The sequence below is a fragment of the Hipposideros armiger genome, unplaced genomic scaffold (genome assembly GCF_001890085.2).
Source record: "Hipposideros armiger isolate ML-2016 unplaced genomic scaffold, ASM189008v1 scaffold_207, whole genome shotgun sequence".
Taxonomy (NCBI): Eukaryota; Metazoa; Chordata; class Mammalia; order Chiroptera; family Hipposideridae; genus Hipposideros; species Hipposideros armiger.
The window spans coordinates 984,043-1,002,904 of record NW_017731557.1 but is presented as its reverse complement, the minus strand read 5'-3'; the positions used below and the strand labels follow the sequence as shown (position 1 = coordinate 1,002,904).

Below are 18,862 nucleotides of genomic sequence, written 5' to 3'. Positions count from 1 at the left end.
CATACTGGGTATCACTTCTTTACATTTCTGCTTATGAATAGCACACGAATAGCATGTCCAACAGAAACAAGAACAGCACAAAGAAAAGAGCCTTCATACACAATTAAATAAGTGAATGCTTTCAATGTTGGGGTTCTCATTACCATACTGAGGCTGCATTTGAGGTAAGGCCAAGCTCTCCAGCTCTGAATGGGTACTTCAAAGTCCATTCCAGGATTCTGTAGTTCTGAACCCCACCACTCTACTCACCAGCCCTTGACACATGCCCCATGGCTCTGCTTACCAGACTCAGTCAGCACCAGCTCTCTGAGCTTCCTGAATTTGGGCTTGGGGTGTAGAGAAGGGATTTCTTATCCACTGAGGTTTAACTCTCCTGCAGTTAGGGTCCCCACTTAATATACTGTTTGTTTGGGAAAAGGCTAGCAAAGAATTTATCAAAATGTTTAAAAAGACAATCAGACCACAGGCTATTATTCACTGACACCTCACAGCCTTTCTCTCCTTGAAGAACTTTATAAACAACGACAGGCAAAATTGCCAGGTATCCCTGGAAAGTCAGAAAAGAGAGGACTGACATCAGCTGACCCCTGGAAGCTTTTTCTAGGCCCAGCATAGCAAGCAGGAATGCAGGCTTTAACAGTCTTTGAATTCTGGCTATTTCTCTATCTAGAGTTTGTGATCTTTGGTTTCCTGGTGATTGAATTATTAGTCAATAAAGATTAGAGGATTGCATCTTTAATATCCTTCTTGTTGACGAAGCAAAAAAGTAATTCTGAAAACAAAATATTAATACTAGAAAACCAAAGTTGAAATTTATAAAAGGTAAGGCATTTGGAAATGGCAAATACTTAAATCATAATATAACAATATGAAGCACCAAAGACCCTATAGTAAATGACATATAACTGTTTAAACAGATATTGTGTGACTGACTTAGAAGCGGGGTGAAGTGCTATTAAGAGATATTAAGAATTTGATCGAAGATACTATTATCACCACTCATTTTACAAATAAAGAAATCAAATTATGTGAATGTTAAGTGTTAAGTGTGAGGAGATGGTAGAGATGAGGTTTTGATAAACCCAAGCTTTCCTTACTTCACCATGTATTTTCTTCAATTATGTTAAATATTCACATAGGTAAGATTATTAAACATAACTAATAGGTCTATGTCTTAAAAAGAAGACATCTAATAGCTCTCTTCTTTGTGAGATCATTCCAAGATAAAAGAGCATAGGGCAGCATCCTGAAGACTTTGGTCCAGCATAGCCTGAGAACAGGACTGGAAGATGATAATCCTTTTGTGACAACTCACACTCACCAACGCCTTTCTACCTTGAATCCAAAGGAGAACAAACTTACAACCCAAAACTTCTAAAACTTGGAAACTCTTCCTCAATCACTTGATTGCTGAAATTTTTGCACTTTTCAGTATTTGTCTGTTTTCTCTTAAGGTTCACAGCTAGGTACTGATAAAGAGTTAATCTTAAAACCTCACTCGCTCCATCCATCATCCATCCATTTATCCACCTAGTCCCCAATGGCTTCGATAAAAGATGTGAGTGGACATTTAATGTTAGCTCATGATACTACCTCATTTTCTTGGTCCCTCTCATAATTATTGTTTCCTGTAAGAGGAACTGCTTTGGGGCATACATCAACTTTTTTTTAGGCTAGTATGATGCTAGGAAAGAGAAGCAGGTGGGTAAGGAATGGAAGCACTGGTAAGCATTCATAACCAAAACCCGTGATGAAGGTGTTTAAAGATTGTTTTTGTTTGTTTAATGTTCAGAATACTTATATTTATGGATTATGTATTTTTAAATTTCCAAAGACAGTTGAAACTCACAAAGAAACAAGGAATAGAAATTATTCACATTTTATAAATAACATGGAAAAAAGCAAGGGTCAAATGACTTATGCATGAACCCAAAATTCGGCAACCCAAGCCAGGACTTAGAATTCCTCACTGTGACTTTTCTAGTAAGATTATTAAGCTCAGCTGCTGCCTTCAACATTTGTTTCCATAGACATTACTAAGAAAGCATTTTACTTTGGCATTTTTGTAATATGGCACCATTTATAGCTGTCTTCACTCATAATAACCTTATTAAACAACCGTCTTTAGGGCAGGCAGTCTACACAATGAGGGTCAGCCTGGTTACTGGTGGCTAATTATTGAAACACAGTTTGAGTTATGTAATTTTTTCTTGCATTTTCTTGATTTAGAAGTTAAACCATGCTCACATTTCTAATTTAGCCAAGCCTGTATCTTTCTGACACAAATACAAAATCTCCAGAAGTGTAAAGGTTTCCATCACCAAATCTATTCTTTTATCACTTTTGGATAAAAGCAGCCAATCAAATGATTCCACAAACGTGTACTGTGTGATTTTTTTTTTTCCTGTTTAGACCAATTTTTTCCAAAGAATGATCTAATTCATTTTAGGCTGAGAGACTAAACCTTATGCTAAAAAGAAAACTCTTTTTGCTGAAATACTTCAAGAATAATAAAAATACTGAATTCAACTGTAACTAATTTTAAAGAAATACGGAAGTTTTTATTTCATGTACTTTAGGAAGTTCAAACATTTGGAAAATTCACAAAAACAAGAATGTTAGCCATAAAAGTGAAATTTATTTTTTTAAAAATCAGTATCTTGTGTTTCAGACACACAGGTATAAGAGACATTCCAGGAGGTGAAAGCACCTTTTTCAGAAACTGTTCCCAGGATGTTCAATATTGATTTCGAAATTGGTTGCTTAGGTCTTGGAGCTCTGTTACTAAGGCATCCATTGCTGCTATTTCATCAGCTAACTCGCTGGAAATTTCTCCACTTGCCACATCTGTAAAAAGTTGCTGCAATACAAAGAACAAAGCAGAACTATCAAAACATTGAAAATCTCTTTAAAATAATACAGAAACAGAGTATAGAATTAAAATTCCTTTTGCATAATAATACCATAACATTGTAGTAGCAATGGCAGTATTTATTCTGTTCACGAACCTGGAAAGGTACAAGCTGCAACAATTAAAGGATGAATCAAACGACATGCCTGAACTTGTAAATTCAAATGAGCTCTGCTCTTCAAAATGGTTGCCTTGAAAACTGATTATTCATTTCAATGTCATAGGATGGTTTTTGGATGAACAGATTATTCATCCAAACCAAACAAGTCTATTCACTGTGTACATAAGCAAAACAAATATATTTTTTATTCAAGTTCATATAAATCATACCTTTTATGCTATTATCTGAAAAGTAATTATGGCTTAGGACTCAGAGCCACGAAGATTATCAAGATTTGGTAAAAGCAAAATGCCCAGCAAAATAAAACTAAATGAGCTCTCCTCCTGTAAAAGGAATTGCCTGGGGAGGCATAGAGCAATGTGCTTCAATAATGCTACCACAGCTGAAACATTTGGGAACGCCTCTCCAGGAACTACCTGCAGAGCCCCGGAATCCAGTCTTCAAAAAGTTCCCTTGGTGATGATTTGCAGGCACCCCACCCCAGCACTGGTCCACAGGTTGGTATGTGTGAACTGATGGTATATGTTTTCATTGTCAAACCAAAGTCACCCATCTACCATAACAATTTTTGTCAAATCCATATACAACCTACTTAATATTTTTTCTGTAAATCAATTTTTTACATAATAAATCTTTTTAAAAGGAACGCTTCATCACCACCATGAAAAAGCAGTAATATTCATGAAATTGTATGTCTGATGTGCTAGTCATATTTTTTCTAATGTGCATTGAAATAAATATGCAATGAAAAGCTTACCCAAGTGCTACCAGTGGTATATATGCCAGTTTGGGGAAAGTGATAATAAATAGAGGAGCGTTGCTTTAATTTAAAGAAAGCATTAAGGGCTGGACTGTAAATATTAATTTCTAAGACTCCTAAGTTGCCCACATTTAGGGTGGTCTAGACACTGGGTCAATAATATCTTCACCAGGACAAGTAACTACCCGGAGGCTAATATCTAAAATGTAACGTGGCCCTAAAGTTACCCCTGATACAATAGAAGATTTAAGAGCAGTTAGCTGATACTAAAGACCTCTTTCTATACGACAATTTTAACTAATTCACATTTCACTCTCACCTTTGCTTTAGATAACAAGCCCTGTAAATTGAGTCGAACTGAAGACAGCATTTGCACAGCTTCTTGGGGACTAGATTTGTTTTTACTGCATTTCATAGCCACTGGAAGATAAATATGGGGAAAAACATCCATAAAAATTGTAACGATAATTCACAGGTACAAAAGAATCCAATTACTTAATTAAGACTTCATAGTAACAGACTAGAAATATTTCTCCATGGCAAGTTTTTTTTTTTTTTGGAAAAAAAAGATAATACTCATGTGCATAATTCTCCCTTTTTTTCCTTCTTTAAGGATAAAATGAGAATTTTGAGGAAAATAGGTGATTTTTTGGTGCGTTACAGATCATTGGGAAGAGACACCCTCCCCCCCATCTCCCCCTTCACATGCACAAACTAATGAAATTAGGCAAAGAGAGAGAAAATCTAATTGAACACAAAGCATCCACAGAAGGCAAAAACAGACACAGCACGTCTTAATGTGGCCTCCCACAATACCGAGTCCCAAATGGGGACTCACAATTGCTAATGACACTAGCCCAAGGAAGTGACATGACGGATATCTACAGTTCAGCTCTCACTGCATTTTCATGCTCAGGATTTACATCACCATCTGGAAGAACTGATATCAACAAGCCATGTGCCTGCACTTGGGGAACGTGACCGCCACCAGGCTCTCAGGGGGGCTGAGCCACACTTAGCATCAGCAGGGAGTGGGGGACAATGAAGTCATTCATCTCCAACGAGTCTGCCTCCAGCATTCTGGAGAGTTCACTTTCCTAAAATTTGAAATTATGAAGGACTATAATCCCCCCTGGCAGAAGGTCCAGCTATTAACACTTTATAAGAATAAGGGAAGAGCTTTATAAAAATAGAACACCTGGTATTTTCCCACTGATCTGTTCTTGTTTTTGTTCTTCTAAATTAGGCTGAGTACAAACAGAACAATAATCAGATCACATCTGAAAACTATACTACAGACTGCAACATTAAAGTTACTTAGTACCCTGGATCCTAGACCAGAGACAGAAAATAGATTCCCTTCTACATGCAAACTCTAATCAACTGGTAGAGGTTGCCTGTGCCTGGCAAAGGAGTTTTGTCATTCATTAATAATATCTTCCATGGCTGGCAAGAACTAGGTTTGACATTCCTATTTCAGAAAAATAATTAGACTTCGCCATTTCTCAGCTATGAATTGAAAGGAAGCCTGGTAATAACAATGGTAAATTCATTTTCAAAGGGCACAGTTAGCCCGGACATAGTGAGGACCGTGATGTCTGTGTCCCTAGTAAAGTTGTAACTACCATGGCGGAGGTATTTGGGCTGTTTATCACCTAGTAACTATGTCAGCAACAGCTATGATTCTTTCTTCAATCCTTTATTTTCATTGTGACAGAAACAAAAATAGAGCAAAAAGACAAACATACACTCTATTAGTCCCCTTCCTCAATTCCATTTCCAAAAGGCATTTGAGACTGAGATAGATAGATAGATAGATAGATGATAGATAAATGAATGAAAGAGAGAGAGAGAGAGAGAGAGAGAGAGAGAGAGAGAAATAACCTGCTGTTTTAAATCATCCAGAAATCCAAAAGAGCAGTGCTTCTGCCATGCAGATTGTAGTTAAAATGCATAACTATTATTTTAAAAGTTTCTGGATGGCAAAGAAGGAACGAAATTTTGCCCATTCTTTCCCAGAAAACAGAATAGCCGAGATTGTAAATGAATAACCTACAAACGATACAAATGGGTACACATGACAAGGTTATTACAGAAAGATCTTAAACAGTATGTAAAGACTGCAACGCCTTATCAAGCTTTCAGAAGTATGTGGCTACTCTTTAAAATAGCAATTCAATAGGGAGTAAATTGCGTGGAGATTTTAAAAAAAATATTTCCTTTTCAGAATTGGGTGAGGTGGAGAATAGTGTTGGGGAGAAAGATTAAAATAGAAAAGAGAGTTAACAGAGACATCCAGTTCATCCTTCCACTGAGCACTGATACACAAAAGCAACAAGGAAAAAGTTAAGATTTATCTTTATAAATGTAAAATATCACTAGAAACTAACGCTGAGCTTCCGCTCAAATGTGCTTATCGTATTGTAGGGGCACCAACACATAATTCAGTGAAGTCAAAGGGGAAGTTAAGAGCATAGATGCTTGTTTTTCTCCAAGTATTATCCTAATGGAAAAATGGTGCTGAAAAATAGTTTAAAATCAATCTTAAGGCCGGCCGAGTGGCTCAGTTGGTTAAGAGCTCGCTCAAGAGTTTGAGCTCTGAGCAACAGCGGTTCGAGTCCAGCCCGAGCTGAGCAGCCGCTGAGCTGCCAACAGGTAGCAGGATGGCTCAGCTAAAAAAACAAACAAACAAACAAACAAAATCAATCTTAAGATGCAAAATAAAGATTTTCTCTAAAGTACTTCTTTAACCGACATATTTATATTCAATAGGTTGAACACCTTTACTTAGTGGTTACAGAAAGATAATCTTGGTTTTGACCATTATCTAGCCAGCTGTTCACAGAAATATTTAGAGTTAGTAGGCTGAAGTAGATAAGATAAATTCTTTATAGTAAATCACGACCTGCTGCAATTATGTACATAATACACCGTAGCATGGGTTTCCCCAAATACAGTACTATATCCACAAAGGCCAAAGGCATTAGGACTGAACGCCATCATGTGACCCCACCCACCATGAGGTGGACATAAGCTACATAATTCTAGCTGCCCGACCATCCTTCCACTGTTATCTCAACCTTTTCTACAATGATATTCAGCTATCCAGAGTTTAGCACGTCTGCCTTATCGTCAAGGGATAGGTAGCCCAGGAAATTGAATATTTATATATTTTTCTATCAATGATCTCAAAGGCCGTAAACAGAATTATTAACGCTAAGCCCATTTCTAACTTGTTTGAATATTCTGTTACTTCTCTAAAGGCAAGTTAAACTTTACCCTTGGTTCTTCATTTTTCTCTTTTTAGTTATGAGTCCCTTATCATTCAGCTCAGATCTTCTACCCCAGAAGGAACAGGGTGGGGGCAGAAAGGCAAGGGATTAACGTTTAAATCATGCATAAGATACTGTTAAGTGTTTTAAAAAGATCACACTTTTTATGTTTTTCATTTATGTTTGTTTTCATTTATTCTTTGTAACTACAATAAGTAGGTATATCCCCATTTTATCCATGAGAGAGCTAAGGCTCAGAGAAGTTAAGTAATTCGCCCAACGTCACCGAGCAATACGTGGAGGAGCTGGTGCGGGAGCTCAGTCTCCCTGACCCAGACCGCTGTCCTCCTCCTCGTCCCTCACTGGCTCCCTATGTGCTGTAACTATTAGCTGCAGAAGCATTTAGAGAAGGACTTTAGGATGGGGTCTCAGTTCTTGTGACTCAGTTAACACGGCGACTTCGTGATTTTATCTGAACTGTAATCCCAGGGCATCACACACTCATATTCAAATATAAACATAAAAATACATTACTAAATTTAACTGTGTATGTCTCATTAATGCAAATAATTAAAAGCAGCCTTTATCTGGAATACAGTTACCCAAGGAGCACACAACTTTTTATGTAAGGTTACCCAGCTCTCAAATATCACCCACTAAACTTCCCAAAGATAGGGATTCGATTATATTTTTTATTTCTTTTGCATATGCCACAGCTCTTTACATATTGCTACGTACTCCAGATATTTATGTATTGGGTTGTTGGAAAAGTCATGACGTATTTTTTTCTATGTTTTTCATTGCAAAAATGCGTCATGACTTTTCTGACAACCCAATATTTTGATGAACAAATATTTTCATTTATAAAGGAAGAATATGAGTCAGGAAAAGTTAACAGATATCCTTAGTACTTCAATGCACATAGCCTCTGTGTGAAGTGATGGTTAAATACAGTTGTAAAGGTATTTCATATCTCTAAAGTCTTTAATACCTGTCACTTATTCAAACAGCATTTAGCCTCTCCTATATTTCTTATTGCTCGAAAGTGCCTACTACATAGTAGTTGGTCCATAAATATTTGCTGAATTAAATACAACAATTTTAACACAATGAAATACTCTGAAATTATTTGTAATGAAACTTTACTTTTGACTAATACTTTTTCTTATCAGTACAGGTACATTAAAACATGCCATAGATATCAAACATATCAAATACCATGTGCAAGTCCTAAGGCTCTCTGAACCACTTCCTTGTAGGATGTAATATCTTTCTCCCAACCACTGGACTGTGTGTCACACTTGTATGCCTTAGAGAGATACTGGAATGCCTGAGTAAAGAAAAAACAACATTCAGAATAACAAGCATAATAAAATTCCCATGTCAAGCTCTGTTTCCTGGAAATCATAGGAACAAATCCCAGCTTGAAAAATAGCACCTGTGTTATGCAGCACAGTCTTATTCTCATCAAAGAAGAGATACAGATGCACATCCAACAGCAATAAGCAATTAAAAGAAATCAAATGGATGTATCTGGATTGAGACACTTCCCTCCAAACAAAAAAATATAAAAGTCCTGTCTGGAAATCTATAAGTGTACACATTTCCTTACCATTTGTAGCTATCAGCTTAAGAGACACGTTTAGAGAATGAGGTGTGAACTTGGTGAAACCATGGGACTACTAGTAGGTGTGTTAGCTCACGGAAGTTTAAAACACCGTCTTTCACAATCCTATCCGTGAGGATTCTTGAGGGAGAAGTCAGATCAGAGAATTCAGGGTACCCTTAATTCCGTATAGGCAAGAGAGCACGTAATTCAAGAAGAAACGGAAGGACAGAGAGTAGGAGTGTGTGTGTGTGTGAGCATGTGTTCTCGGGGCTGACAAGGCATTGGCCGAAGCCAGCTGGGTGGACTGAGGGGGGAGAGAACAACTAAGGATCCCAAAGACTCGCTGTACCGAGGCTAACTCCAAACTCACGTGAGGAGGACATTTGATTTGTTGTGGATGTTTTGAAAAGAACCCAAGACAATTATTCCAACCTTGGGAACTCCGGAGGCTCCTTGAAGCATTACGATAAGAGGCTAAAGGTATGACTGGAGTGTAACTGATGCTGTACGCTTGTGAGACGGGCGCAGGACAACCTCTGCCAAGCACTTTATGTCCAGACTTTAAAAGCTCTTCTCCAGCTCTTCTCCAGTCTTATCTAGTTCCTTTTTATTTTATTTTTTATTTAGTTTTATTTTTTTAATTAAATTTATTGGGGTGACAATAGCAAAATTACATAGGTTTCAAGTGTACATTTCTGTAATACATCACCTGTATATCACATTGTGTGTTCGCCACCCAGAGTCAGTTCTCCTTCCATCACCATATAGTATTTGACCCCGTTTACCCTCCTCTACCATCCCCTCCCCCCTTACCCTCTCTCTGGTAACCATGAAACTGTTGTCTGTGTCTATGTAGTTTTGTTTCTTTGTTTGTCTTGTTTCTTTGTTGCTTTCAGTTTTATATTCCATATATAAGTAAAGATTTATCTGTAATGATATATGTACCCCGATGTTCACTGTAGCAGTATTCATGGTGGCCAAGACAGGGAAACAGCCCAAGTGTCCTTTGATAAATGACTGGATAAAGAAGATGCGGTACATATACACAATGGAATACTATTCCGTCATAAGAAAAGATGAAGCCATTTGGGACAACATGGATGGATCTTGAGATTACTATGCTAAGCGAAATCAGTCAAAAAGTCGAGGACCATATGACTTCACTCGTAGGTGGGCTATCTAGTTCCGTTTTCTCTTTCCCTTTCATAGTCCCCTCTTTTGTCCTTGTACCCCATCTACCTTAGTCCTTAGCAATGAGCCTGCAGAAAGGGGTGCAGAGTAACGAGGGCCAGCTGTTTGCTACAGTTCCAGCAGGGGGGCAGGTTAGAGAGACCCTCTTGTAGGAAACAGAACAATTTTATAAGAAAAATTCATGGCAAGAATAAAGATGAATGCTTGCAAGTCTTAACCTGCCCACAACTCAAAGTGCTTATGTTAGACTTTCAATCAAAGCTGAAAACTTGAGCACATTGATCTTATCTTTCAAATTATTAAACTTTCCCTCCAACCATCAAAAAAACCAGATCCACTACACACATGTGTTCAAACAAAAGGCAAGAGCCAGGAGGAGTGAAGACTTACCTTTTCATTTTCATCAGGCTTTTCACTCTGCCCACTGCCATAGACTTGGGCATACAGCCTCCAGATTTCTCCATCATTTGTCACTCTTGAAGTTACTCTGCCAAGTAACTCCTGCAGCTTTCCTTTGAGGCCAGTTGCGACATCCCCACTTCTGTCAGTCATCCCATCCATCACTGCCCTCACGAGGATTTTAAGGACCTTAAAAAATGTACAGAAGAAACTGGTAAGCTAGAAACCACCAAGCAATAACAAAAAACAAAGGGTTACCATCACAATCATCAATGATGATGGCAACGAAAAACCTTGTGAGACCTGTTAGAATATCACCCTTACACTTTTTAAAAATAAAGTAAAAGTCAAGCCATCCTGAACCAGCCACTCTCCGGAATCGCACACTGTGCCGACTGCCCCTTCCCAGGCTCCATGGGGGCTCCTGTTTCACAGGGCCCTGAGCTCGGTGCTCTCCGCTCGGCTCTGAGTGCTGTCTTCGAACAAGCGGACCCACACCTGCAGCTTCACGTGTATTACCAGGTCTGTTCTCAGCGTCGGCGCAGCTCCAGCCAGGCACCTCTCTGGAGCTCCATGACAATGCACATCAATACCTACCAGGCATGTCCCCAACATCTCACACTGCATCTATCCAAGAGTGCAACACAGGTCCCAGGGCCCTCTTCCTTCTCTACTCTCAGAGTCGACCGTCTCGGCATCAACCTAGACTCGCTTCTCTCCCATTTCAGCCACAGGTAACCAATTTGATTCAGCTTTCCTAACGAGTCCTAAATCCAGCCTCTCCCACCTTAGCCTGGGCCTCATTATTTTCCACCAGGGCTGCTGCGGTAACACTCTAACTGCTTAAAGGTCCTGGCCCTCCTGACTGTGGAAGACAAACTGCTCATGTGTTTGCATTAGGCACGTGGGGTACCCAGAAGGTCTCTCTTGTCTTTCCAAGGACCCCAGGTGCACTCAACACTTTGCAACTTCTTGGCAATCTTGCTTTCATTAGTCTTCATACTTTCTACCCCAGGTGCTTTGAACGCTGGTCAATGGGTTGAGCCCCACAGCAGGATTTACTGTCATAATGAGGCACATCTGTCCTATCTACGTTAGATCGTGTATCTCAAGGCAGCTTCCGGGAAGCATAGAAAGTGCACCCTCAATCACCCACTCCTGTGATGGGGGCCAGCAGAGAGCCCTGGGCCCATCTAAAGCACCAGCGTGCCGAGAGCACTCTAAGACCTGGCCCCGGGGCCGACCCAGCGGCCTGTTAGCAACGCGGAATCCTGGATGGAGATGCTGCCTGTCTGGGACTGAGATTCTGCATTTCTAACAAACTCCCAGGTGATGAAGGTGTTGAGGTTCCACAGACCACACCTTGAGTTGCAAGGTTCCAAGAGACAGGGTGTTCATGTCTTTCTTCTTACTCTAAACTTCAGGGAGAAGATCACATTTCATCATCGTGTATCACCAGGATCTAACACAGTGCCTGGCACACAGCAATCAATACTTGTGCCTGAAAGAAAGACTGAGTGAACACACCTCTATCAGGAAGCGGCACTAAAAGCACTGCAGTCAGTGGGGCGCGTTGCTCGTGCATTCTGACCCCTGCGTGAGACGTGGCTGAGGCAGGGAGGCTCCCCTAGACCGTGAACACTTGGGAATGTGAGCTCAGCCTCACGGGCCTAATTATACACAGTTGTAAAAGCGGGCGGGAGAACACTCAGTTGTGCCTTTTCTGTCTGGTTTGGATATCTCTGCCTATAAATTCACATTACAACCCCACATACGTAGTTTTCAATCTGAAAGTAACAAAATTCACATTGCAATCCCACTCATGGTTTTAAGTCTGAAAGTAACAATACACAAGAAGAAACTGTCTGAATGGGCACTACTTGTTTCAAGTGATCATTCTATAAACATTTCAAGAATTAACATGTTTTGAAAGAGATGGTCTGTTAGAACAGTTACTAACATGTATGTACAAATAAAGCATAATAAATTAGTGAAATACTTTGGTTTTTTTCTGGAATCTCACTGTTGGCTCAACATCCCCTCACTTCATGTTGGCTACATGAAGAGACAACGGGGGACAGAAAACGTTTGGCCTTTTTGCCAATAAAAGTAGAGAGCTGCACTCTGGTGTTTGACAGAGGAAAAGCTGGTGAAGAGTGCGGGGGGAGCGGGGGAGAAAGAGGTGGGAGAGAGAGAGAGTGGGGAGAACTGCAGAAGGGTAGGGAGGCAGGGTGTCTGTGTATTATGGGGGCAGGGTAAAGGCAAAGGGCACTGCAGGTAGGCAGACACCAAACACCTACCAAATTCACATGCGGCTCCCACAGAAAGCGGGCCACTGAATAGGAGGGGAAGTAACGACAAATGTGATCCGTGGTCAGCTGAATTTGGAACTTAGGAGAGAGTTCCATATGGAGGCATAGATGACAGAAGTTACTCACGGTCACAGCAGCTATTGCCGAAAGGGGCTACGCAGGGTAAGAATCTGACTGGTAGACTCTTAAGGAAACATGAGGAGGAGGGAAGATGAACGAGACGAAATCAGACAGCTCAGAAAGGTGGGAGAAGGCGATGTCATGGAAACCAGGGAAGGAGGGCATAACCAGGAGAGCACATCTACAAAAGAGCAGGACGGAGGGCTCCCCTGGGTTTGGCAATGAGAAGGGTTAGTGACTATCCAGAGCTAAAGCCAGACAGAGCAAGGAAGGCAGGGGAGATTATGGAAGGCAAGGAGGTTTACGAAGAGAAAGAAAACATAAAAACCAAGACAGTTATTAACATCATAAAGAAACAGAAAGCAAGAAAACCCCCAGTCACAGTATCCTTGTAATACCCACTTTGAATATTGTTTGTATAGGCATAGAATGTTCATAGAAAATATTCACTTAACAAAAAAAATAATAATATAAGTATATTGGGAAGAAAAAGGGAAGTACTGGACATGCTGGTTGTAAGAGCGTTAAGTCCTCATGTACAAAACAGGAAGTCAATTGATAATATCTAAGCTTGGTTAATACAAAATAGCAGTATATAGCTATTATTATGAAATATGAAAATGTGCAAACGGAAAAAGAAACGCCAAAGAGTTTCATCCCTTTTGGGGAGAAGGATCTTGAAAAGTGGAAAGAGGTAGAGCAGGAAATTGCTATATTTTGTTATAAGCCTTTCACTGCTACTTAACTTGTAAAACTGTACGTATGTGTTATGTTAATAAAATAAAAATTTAATTTAAAATAGAGAGAGGGCAAGAATAAATACATTCAAAGATTGGCGAAGATGAAATAAAAAATGGCAACATGAATATTCACTTATTCGATATTACTTTAAAATTAAATCCTTGGCATATGTGGGTGGAGGGGGTAGGGGGTGGTGAGGGCATTGGGAGAGCTGGTAATGATCTGACTCTTGCCCTGGGGGCTGGTTACACAAGTGTGTTCCCTTTGTGAAAACTCCTATGTTCTGTACACTTTTCTTCACGTACAATTTAATAAAAAGTTAATTAAAAAGTTATTTCCTGCAATTAAGAAAGCCCCATGAACTGTAGGAAAAAAAGTTATTAAAATACATTAACAGATGGAGCTAATATGCAATCTTAAAAAGTGCTTTTAGAGCGATAACAGAATTATTTTTAAAAACCATTAATTTCATAATTTACTGCTAATATCACCATTTTCCTCCCACTAACTAGTGAGAAAAACCACTTTCTAATTATCCAGGCTGATTACAAAAACAATCACTTTTAACACATATTTAACCCTTCTTTAGGAAATAGGTATTTGTAACTTAAGAGGAACAAAGGATGTTGCAGTCGAATTTCTTTGACTAAATGAATCACCATGGCGTACAATTTCCTCTTGGGCAGTCCACAAAGTTTACCAGCATCGCATACTCCTCCGCATCATCAAAAGTGAAAAAATTTTTTAAACAGATATAAGTGCTTTATCCACTGGAAATTGGGTAAAAATGGATAAATTGCTATGTCGAGCAGTAAATACTTAAAATTATAAATTACTAAATATGTAATAAGCGGCTGAAGGATAGAAAATTAAAGTTTAAGAATTTACCGCTGGAACAATTCTTGGGGAAACAGGATCCAAGATGTGGCCACTTGGAGGGGTTGCTCAACCAGAATAAGATAAAGACAAAGACCTCTCTGTCCAAGGTGTTGGACGGACCATCACCAAGTGTTCAAGAACAGCCAAATCCAGAGTGCAGGAGGATACATATATACTCAGGTGCTGAAGTCCACCATGAATAAATACGGGGGACTGGCTAGGAAGTGGGTAGGTAGTGGTAATGAGGACAGGTCTTCTTTCTATATCACAGAACTGTTATTTCAAGAGTCAACATGCACATAAAGAGCTTCGAAAACTGTAAATCAATATAGACTATAAACTATCATGATTATCACTGGCCCTCAACTTCCTTACTCTGTCAAAGTAGACAGCAAAGCCCATCACAGCCTCACTCATGAGGTGCCCCTACGTTTCCTGAAGGTTCAAAATAGACGTAAAGAAAAACAGAATCCACCACATGATAAACAGCCCTTGATAACTCCCTACCAAGGGTATGGCTAAGGTGGGAAGCGGACAGCAAAAGATCTAGGAGGCCTGGCTGGCCCCCCGGTTGTGAGTTCTCACCATGTGACCCTGACTTCACTTAGTTTTCACAGTAACCCTAGGAAGCAGGTACTTTATTACCCCCACTTTACAAATAAACGGAGGCACGAGAGGTAAATGAACTTCTTCATGGTTACATAGCAAGTGAGTTGTGGGGCTGGGTTTTGAACACCAGTGATCCTTGACTCCTGAGCTTAATGAGGATGATGAGAAGACAACAGTGATGGTAGAGGGTGCACACACATATGTATCTTCCCATGAGCAAGGGGCTATACAAACACACTTAGTCCTCCTAAAAATCCCGTGAGGAAGGTGCTCATGTTATTTGCATTCTGCAAATGAAGAAAGTGGAGCACAGAGAAGTGAAGTAGCTTGTCCACGGTCACACATCCAGGGAAGCAGGCGCTGGACTTGAACCGGCAGTCCAGGTCCTAGATCGAGCACTCAAGCATTTGCTACATTAATTTAGAAGGCACAGCTCCTTACTCTTCTGTTATTTCTTTTACACTGGAAGGATCTTTTACATTTTAAGTTCTTTTACATTGGAAGGATTTCTCTTTTGTGAAATATGTGTGCTAGTAATTTTGATCATTTCAATATAATTTGTGTACCAAATCTTGAATCAACCAAACTCAGACAGGCTTTTGTAGTTGGTTTTTTTTTTAGTTAAAAATTCCCCCAAGACTTTAGAGCTAATAAAAAATAGAAAGAGAAAATAAAATCCCCAACACAAGCACGACTAACATTACAGTAAACTTCTGTCTCATCTTTTTACTGTGTAAGTTTTCTGACATAATACTATGTAAACTGTTTTCTCACCTTTTTCACTTAACATTACATCATACAAATGTTTCATGCTTTCATATATTCTTTAAATAGATTATTTTAATAGATTCAAAATATTCCACTGGGTTGACAGACCACGGACTATTTAAAAATTCCCCTGCACTTGGATAGTTAGGTGTTTCCATGTACTGCCGCTATTACTATTACTACTAGTATAAATAACACTTCAATGAAATTCTTTGTGTCTGCTGAAGCTTCCTTAGGTTAGAATACCAGGAACAGAATTATGGAATCAAGGGAAATAAACATTTTAAGGCTTTAGAGATAAGTTTGATACTTTCTAAAGGGCTAAATCAAATTAAATGCCCATGAGTCATACGCATATATGAAAATGTGTCATTTCATTGCATATTACCAGCACTGGGTGTGTTATTATTTTTTAAAATCTTTTATGTTTTGTTCTACTAAAGGCATATGCAACTATTACTCTGCATTTTATTTCTTTTATTATTAGTGAACTGAAATTGAAATCTCTTTCCAAATGTTTGTCGAGCAAATATCTTTCCTTTTTATTTTTTTTTCTTAATTTGACTTGAACTCATTATTTTCCCAATGTCACAACAGTTTTATTGTTAATCTTCATTATGGAGATTACATCGCACACAAGCTGATGGACTAATACACATCACTAGCTCCTTTTCCTGAACTTCAACTCTGTATATCGCTTGAAAAAAGAGTAAGTTGATAGATCTGAGAAAGTAACAGTAAACACACGAGAAACCCTGGGGAGACAGAAACTGGCTGGATCCAGTATGGTGGAGAACAGCAGGCCAGGGTGGACAAGTGCTAGGTGACAATGTTCACAGATGGGCTGAGAGAAGCTTTTTGGTTGTGCTTTTTTCCTTCCACACACTACTCTCCATCCCACTTGCTATCAGCATGAGAGAATGAGACACAACAGTGCAAGTCCAGTGCAAGCCATCAGGGCAAAAGGCCTGGCTAGGGTGGGAAGCAGGTAGCAACAGATCCGGGAGGCCTGGCTGGCCCCCAAAAGTTGCCTTCTATCTTGCCCGCCATGTGCTGAGGTTAGATGACTACTCAGGAATATGGGCAATGGAAGAGCACGGTGCCTGGCAGAGATAAGGGAGGGGACCTGAGGAGCAGAGCCACGGTGGTGGTGGGAGCGGGCAAAGGCAAAGTGTACCTGAGCGGTGAGTTCCCCCTATGGCCCAAACTCCCCAGGAAGGGCACAAGTTAGATCCTGGGCTTTGCGTCAGCCCCTCCCACCAAACGCACGTTAGCACAAGAGCCAATATGCCCCCGGGGAGTAAGAGCCAACAGGGACAAAGTTACAGAAGTGCAACCATAATGAAATGAACAAACTGAACAGCCTAGGAAACAGAAAAGGTCATATGGAGGGAAACTTTTAACTTGTTTTCATCCTACATAGCTTCAGGAAGATAAGAGGGTAGCAGTACATATGGGGAAGAAAAATGGTGTGAGGGCTGAGCCTGGCATCCTGTCAACCAAAGGAAAGGGGCGGCCGATTCTGCAAAGGAGACAAGGAAGCGGCAGCTGGGAAGGTAAGAGGTGTGAAATCCTGGAAGCCACGTGAGGAAAGTGTTTCCAGAAGGAAGGACAGATCAACTATGTGAAATAACGGCTGACAGGCTGAGAAGCCTCAGGACTTCTCCTGGAGGTGGTATCATGGACCTTGACAAGAGCACTTCCGGTTCATCCAGTGGTGGAGATAAAGCATAAAGGGCGTGGATCCAAAGAGGGCGGAGCAGGGGAAGGAGAGACCAGGAGGGAAGGTGGTGCTACTGGTGAGTTGGTGCCAAAGAGCAGCAGAGAAGTGGGGTGGTGACTGACTGGGGAAGTGGTGACTGAGGAGGAACACGGGCGTGCACAGATTACTTATACAGTCTGAAGACACTGAGAACTTTCAAAACTACAGCACTAGATAAATGCATTCAGTGATATTTTTCCATTTGTAATATAACACAAATTATGGTAGTAAATTTTAATCCATAGTGATTTTAAGGGAAGGGCCACGTGCCTTTTTATTGGAAACTAATCCTAGCAGTCTTACAAAGAATCCCAACAATTCTTTCACCTGAGTTTTTATTTTCTTGGGCTTCTGAACACCCATGTGGATTAAATGAGAGTTTTGAACCTTCTTTTGCAGAATATGTACACATCCACATACACAACTTTTTTACTTGGTAATTCAAATATCACAATCTCCTGAATCCTAATAATAGAACCTTGTTAGAAATCCCAACTTGTTCATCCTGGTCTGGCGTTCTAGTATTCTCGTTCAATACTGTATTTGACTAAGTAAGTTTCTCTCTTTGAAAAGCTCTATAAATTTTCTATCAACTCCCTCCCATTCTTACTACTTCTTCCATCCCTTCCAGATGTTCAAATCCCTGGTGCTGTCTGCTAAGGGCATGACCTTCATGTGATCAGTGAAGGTCTCTCTGACCTCCCTTTGTGTGCATGTCGCCTCTGCTCCCACTATAGCTACAAATAAGGGATGTGTAGGATCTTCTCCTCTACCTTTACGAACCCACTATTCTCAAAGCCACTGCTTTCTCCCTGAAAAGCAGCATGGCTGTTGTGGTAGGTCGAATAGTGTTCCGCGCCCCCCCCCCGGGTCTCCCCAAAAATATGTCCATATAGAACCTCAAAATGTGACCTTATTTGGAAATAGAGTCTTTGCAGATATAATTAGTTAAGTTGAGGTCATCCTAGGTTAGAGTGGACCCTAAATCTAATGACTTATGTTCTTATTATAAGAGAAAAGGACACACCAAGACACAGAGAAGGAGGTAACGTAGGTGAAGAGGGAGTGATGCTGCCACAAGCCAAGGAATGCCAGGAACCACTGGGAGCTGGAAGAGGCAAGAGAGGATCCTTCCCGGGAGCCTTCAGACGAAGCAGTGGCCCAGCCGAGACCCTGATTTCAGACTTCTGGCCTCCAGAACTAAATGAGGAGAACAAATTCCTATTGTTTGAAGATAACAGTTTGTGATCATTTGTTATAGCAGCCCCAGGAAAATAAGTAGAAAGACCAAAACTATTGAAAACACTGAAACTAACTCTCCCCAGGACACTTGCCTGGTTTCTACTAATGGTCTTCCAATGCCAGTTCAGGAAGCACTAAATGAATGGCTGTCACATCACAGCCTAGG

The 18,862-nt window shown here is 40.1% G+C and overlaps 1 protein-coding gene across 3 annotated transcripts in view; it reads right to left on the bottom strand.

Moving 5' to 3' along the window:
* Nucleotides 1–2,618: 2,618 nt before the first annotated feature.
* TTC27 (tetratricopeptide repeat domain 27) overlaps nt 2,619–18,862 on the bottom strand; it is a 163,072-nt gene continuing 146,828 nt past the window's right edge. For all 3 annotated transcript variants that reach the window (XM_019653796.1, XM_019653797.1, XM_019653798.1), the window contains 4 exons: nt 10,255–10,452; nt 8,283–8,394; nt 4,112–4,212; nt 2,619–2,860 (listed from right to left, as the gene is read on the bottom strand). In XM_019653796.1, the coding sequence (XP_019509341.1) occupies nt 2,738–2,860; nt 4,112–4,212; nt 8,283–8,394; nt 10,255–10,452 (534 nt within the window). In that variant the 3' untranslated portion in view covers nt 2,619–2,737. The remainder of the gene's footprint in view (nt 2,861–4,111; nt 4,213–8,282; nt 8,395–10,254; nt 10,453–18,862) is intronic.